The sequence below is a fragment of the Sitophilus oryzae genome, unplaced genomic scaffold (assembly GCF_002938485.1).
Source record: "Sitophilus oryzae breed Bouriz unplaced genomic scaffold, Soryzae_2.0 scaffold_252_pilon_pilon, whole genome shotgun sequence".
In the NCBI taxonomy this organism is placed as follows: Eukaryota; Metazoa; Arthropoda; class Insecta; order Coleoptera; family Curculionidae; genus Sitophilus; species Sitophilus oryzae.
Genome location: NW_022146810.1, coordinates 62,586 through 68,662, shown reverse-complemented (window position 1 = coordinate 68,662; position 6,077 = coordinate 62,586). Strand labels below are relative to the sequence as shown.

Below are 6,077 nucleotides of genomic sequence, written 5' to 3'. Positions count from 1 at the left end.
ACTGGTACAGAGCAGTTTCTGTGGATCTGCCCGCTCTATATGCATGCTGACTATCGTGCAGTGGTTTAACCTGTAGATGATTTACTCTAATATGGTTGTCCACTACTTTCTCCATCGCTTTTAATATGAACGATGTGAGACTAATAGGCCTAAATGATTTGGGGTTAGCCCAGTCAGTTTTGCCTATTTTGGGTATGAAGATGACTTTCGCTCTTCTCCAGATGGAAGTTCTTCTACATTCTACAACTTCTAAATCTTCAAAACAACAAACAACTTCAAAACCATCTCAATACGCAAACCCTATGACTCGTGTACGATAATTTTTCTGTAATAATAGTCCAGAAGTCTCATAAGTCTCAATAATTACTCTAAAAAGTATTAAATTACTAGGTGGAGCTTCAAATCAACACCCCCACAAATGTTCCTGAGTGGCTTTTCGTGATGTTCGCCGTTTGCACGACCATACTAGTCGCAGTTCACATTTTCGCCTTGATGATATCCACGTACATCCTGCCCAATATCGAATCGATAGCAAAACTAGAAATATGCGAGCTGGTTACGGAAAGTCCCCACGAAAGGATGCGAGGCTTCATTGAGCTAGCCTGGGCATTTTCAACTATTTTAGGTAAGCCTAGATTAGACTGAACCACTTGAACTATTTTTAAATTAATTAAATTAGGATTGATTGACTTCCCGATACATCGGAAATGACTACAACTTTTGACTAAAATTTTATTTGATAGAAAATGACACTGGGAATTGGGAATAGAATGATTGATATATCATATGTCAACTTTTGACGTTTTCGCATATGAAATTGTAACATGCGGGTCATAACGACATTTGACATGAAATACCCAGTGTGTGGTACCAAATTATTTGTAAAAAATGTTTTTTCCTAAATATGCTAATGAACCACCCTCGTTCCATTTGAAAAAATTGAGATATGATTAAAACTACGATTTGGGTATCTTTTAACAGGCCAGGATAAGACACGAAAAACATTAGACGATGACCATTGCTTATGTTTCCACAGGCTCCTTGATTAAAAATTAATGTTTTTAAGACAGCCATGGCATTCAAGATTGAAATTTAAAAAGCAATTTTTTTAATTGAAAATGTCAAAAGATGACATGTGTCGTTCTATTCAGAGTGCTATTTTCTGTCGAATAAAGTAAAAAAAATACCGAGGATGCGATTTAAAAATTAAAAGTTGTAGTCATTTCCGGTGAAACAGGAAGTGACCGAAAACAATTGAATAGGTTAATCAATCCTAATTTTTGTCATATACCGTATGACCGAAAAAAACGGCGTTCAGTTGGCTGGGAAATGACGATCGATGACATTTTCCATATAAATTTATATATAAATTGACAGCGATCTTCATTTCAAGCCAACGCTGACGCCGTTTTTTCTCGATCATACGGTACTAATATACCAAGGATGCATTCCGTTCCTTACCATGGTTATGGTTTTATGTTCCGTTTCTATCTCTTTCCTGAAAGTTTTCTTATTACGGAACACGGTTCCTGAAAAATTCGGTTATAACTGTCACCAAAAGGGGCGCTATTCTGTACAATCGTCGGTATCGGCAAGTTACCGACAGCTATCGGTACGTACGGCCAATGAGCGTCGTGTTGATTGTTGTTGTCATAGTTACCGATCGTCCCTATGACAGATATCGCAAATTTGTACCGACGACTCTCGGTATCTCTACCGTGAGGTTGACAAGGGCATGGTAGAGATACCGATTTTCGTCGGTACAAATTTGCGATATCTGCCATAGGACCGATCGGTAACTATGACAACAACAATTAACACATTTTTACTATGTACAAATACGTATCGAGAGCTATCGTTAGCTTACCGATACCGACGATTTTACAGAATAGCGCCCCAGCAGCGCGAGAAGTATAGTTTTTCTGGTTTTGTTTGTCAATCAATGCCATTTATGTGACAGAAATCAAGCAAATATTGGAAGTGCGAGTGAAATTCTCATTTAATTTCTAAAATTTGTAATAATATTTTGTATTTACATCCAAAAGCAATGGAGGTAGGCAGTGAAGGTAAATAAATATCATTAACTAAATAGAATGACTTTTTAGGACCATTTAAACTTATCATGCAGCCATTGTTTCTTAAAGTCAGGAACATTTAAAGAAAACATTAAAAACAAGACAACAAGTAATCGTGAATGTTTTGTAAGCTATAAAAATATAAATATTGATTAGATTTGTTTATTATTGATCTCTTTTAATATTGGACCTGCAAATCTTCCCTTGAGCTGTCTAAACAGTTTATTAATAAAGTACTTTTCAATATTAAACTCCATTGAAAAGAAAGAGCAAACGTAAAAGCAGAGAATAGGTACATTAAAAATGCATAAGAGATAAATTTTATAATAGAGGTATTGTAAATTAGAAAACGTCAACATTTGACGTTTCCAGTGTTTTACCAAACCGTTCCGTATCAAATCGATATTTTTCAGGAACCGCTCTTTACCGTACTTTACCGGTCTGGTTCGCCTGGTTTTGCAACGGAATACAGCCCAAATCTCGTTTTTGAGACTCAGTATATATTGGGAAAATTTATATTACTGTTCGATACACTAGAGTAAACGCCACGAATGTTTGGGAGTGATTTATCGCTTGATGAAGTTAGAATCGACACGCGCGCTATCATTTTTACATTAAAAACGTAAATTTTTACCGCAGACGTAGGTTTTTAAAGGCCCGGTCTAATCATCTGCCTGCGCTCCTCCTACTTATTCTAAAATGTTAGCGTGATTGACAAAGACGATACTATATCGCGTTTCTTTGATTGATTCGTTTTGTGCGTCAGTCCATTGGTGTGTTTGCAGTGCGACCAATGGGGGCATTCCATTTTATATTTATAACCAAATATATTTTTTGGACAAGACTTTGACAGTTAAAACAACAAATTACAACAGATTATATATTGATTATTATATGTCTTAAAACACCACGGCACTGGAATTAAGTTTTATGTGATCTTGAACAGATTAGTTCACATGGTAGCGACCGATGAATCACTCCCAAATATTCGTGGCGTTTACTATAGCAAGTATTTGCTAAGAAATCTCTCGTGAGTTACTCACAATTGAATACAAGACTTTTTGAAACATAGCTTATATTTTACATATTCATATTTACATTTTACGTTTTCTTTTAGGTTTATTTTATTTATGGTCGAGGTAGCAATACTCTGTTGGGTGAAATTCTGGGACTATAGTTTCACAGCGGCAGTGGCGGCGACTATAATAGTGGTTCCGGTACTAATAGTGTTCGTTTTGTTCGCGGCGAACTTTTACCATTCGCTCGTAGTGGACAAGTGTAATTCCTCCATCAGCGACATGAGAAAATTAGAGGAAATGAAAAAGAACTTGGATGAAATTAGCCAATCTCCAGTGTGATCTTGTAGAAATATGATGTGGTTGTGTAAAAAAAATTGAAAAACTTTTTTTTTTGAAGTTCCATTTAGAACCTCGAAATTAGTGAAACAAATTAGTGGTTTCAGTTAGGGCAGAAGTTTCTTCCTCTAATTCATTGTAAAAATTAGTGGTAGTACTTTTAAATCAGTATAAACAGTTAACAAACTTTAATTGTTCTACTAATTATACGTGAAAATTTGCGAGTAATGTCATTTTGGCCTATCATTACCATCTGTGAAGAGAATTTGTGGTTAGATATAAAAGTTTATTGTTTTATAACCTAATTATTAAGTTTTCTCTATGGATACCACTAAATACTACAAGCTGTTGCTAGGATTATCTATAGTAGTGGGAACTATCGAATGAATACTATCGAAACATTCGATAGTTGCAATTCATTCGAATAATTCGATAGCTAGTAAGAAAACATTCGTTGAAAACTATTCGAATAAAAATTATCGAATAGACGCGTCATCTGCCTTGAAATATTGTATTCTAGTAATTCGGCAGCAAAAACCATTCATTTATAAGATTCATTCATTTATAAAATTCATTTATTCGTCAGGATCGATTATAATAAAACATTAACTGGATTTTAGTTGTCGCTCGGCATAGGTTTCTTTCCGAGAAACCCGGCAGCGGTCGGTGGCAATGCTATGAAAGAAGCCGGCATCTTTCATTTTTTGCGGAGTCAGATAAAGATAAGGACACATTATTTTTTTTATTGAGGTGTTCGTATTTACACAGAAAATACATTATGAAGGGCGCTGTTGCCATATATTGGTATTAGTTGATATTAGCAAAGAATATTATTGTTTGGCTTTAGTTAGTTAGGGATAGTATGTCTATATATTTTGCATTTTTATTATTAATATTCTGTTGTTACACTTCAATAATACTTGCTATTTTGGATGTAGGAAAATTATTTTTAATGTTTTTAAGCAAAGACTGGTTTAATAAATAATAATAACAGTAATAATTTTTTATACCTATTAACAACAAAATTTAAAATAATTTAATATAAACATTTTTTTAAGTAGTAGCAAAATATAAACAACAAATTAGATGTCAAAATTATTTATATTAGATCCTATTTAAATATAATATAGTCTCTAAATTTTTTGTGTGGCAACGTTGGTTTATTAAATAATACTAATTACAGAACTAATTTGTTATATTAACAACAAATTTTAAAATCATGAAATATAAACATTTATTAATTTTCTAAGCATGCAGTGTAATGGAAGGAAAATATTAATAAAAAATTAGAAATCAAAACTATTTATATTAGGTACTTTATATTACTATTTAAAAATAATATTATTTACTTTTACTTTAAAAAATAAATGAAATATTTCTTCGCAAAAAACTACATGTAAGAGAATTAGCATAAACAAAATACAAACATCGTTAACTTTTCATAAAATTGACACGTGTAAAACTTTCAATTTAGTTTTCTCACCCCATAGTTTGAGTTCGATAACCATTTACTTAACCACATTACTTAAATATGATTATTAAGTTCAACTAATTCATATTATTAAAACATCTAAAATACAAATATCTATTTTTAAAATTAATTGTAAGTTCATCTCATCTCTCTTAAAAATTGCTACCTCTCAAAATTTTCCATTAAAAAATAGACCATATATTATCTATATCTCTTTTAGACATTGCGAATGCTCGTAAACTCATAAGTATAAAGTATAATTGAAACCCCTAATTTATTCCACTAATTGCGAGATTCTGAATAAAGCTTTTTAGAGTTGTTTAGAATATCTAGAAGTTAGTTATTTTATTTTTAGAACTGAAAATACATTTTATAGCAACGACGGCTGGTAGAATTTCGGCTGTCTTTCGATTATTAAAAACTAAAAACAATTTTAAAATTTGTGATTTTTTTTAATTTTTGCATGTAACAGCAACTTTTTTAAAATCAATTTTTTTAAACGTCACAAAAGTATTAATTTTTGCGACGCGATTGGCAATATAAAAATGTAATTTATTCAATTATTATTTAAAATTAACGCTATGAAAGTAAAGAACTTTAACGAGTAGAGTAAAAAGTAGAGTATTGTAGCTAAACCATTAGATTTTTACAAATTGTAAGTTTTGGGTTCGTTGAAGGACTATTAGAGCTACAATTTAAAAATATTTTCACAAGATACAGAGTGTCCCAAATAAGTAAAAAATATTAGTTGTATTTTTTTAAATGGAACACCCTGTATATTGTTCTATTTTTGAATTCTACGATTGAAATAAAGGTAAATTTGATTAAGGTTTATCACACTTAAACCTTACCGTTTTTGAAATATTTTAAATTTTATGAAATTGCAGTAAAAATTTTAAGGCTTCATTTCTCCGAGGGTATCAAAGTTTTTAATACTAAATATTTACTGAAGTTTATTTATTGATCAGATATTGTGTTGCGATAATAAAAATTTTATTACCTCATACAGAGTGTAAAAAAATTTATATTAAATAATTACTAGCTTTAAACGGCAATAACTTGTTTAATTTAAATGAAACACCCTGTATATTTTACGTGAATCAGATGCACAATGTAATTGTCTATCAAATTGTATTATACTATTTTTTACCCATCTCTTCAAGTTTTTGTAGAAAA

General features: G+C 31.5%; 1 protein-coding gene across 1 annotated transcript in view; it reads left to right on the top strand.

Annotated features, from left to right (window-relative positions):
- The window catches only part of LOC115884472 (calcium release-activated calcium channel protein 1-like), a 20,958-nt gene extending 17,162 nt beyond the window's left edge, over nucleotides 1-3,796 (top strand). Inside the window, exons 2-3 of the mRNA XM_030903067.1 lie at nucleotides 391-629; nucleotides 3,193-3,796. Coding sequence (XP_030758927.1) covers nucleotides 391-629; nucleotides 3,193-3,433 — 480 coding nt within the window. The 3' untranslated portion in view covers nucleotides 3,434-3,796. The remainder of the gene's footprint in view (nucleotides 1-390; nucleotides 630-3,192) is intronic.
- The last annotated feature ends 2,281 nt before the right edge of the window (nucleotides 3,797-6,077 follow it).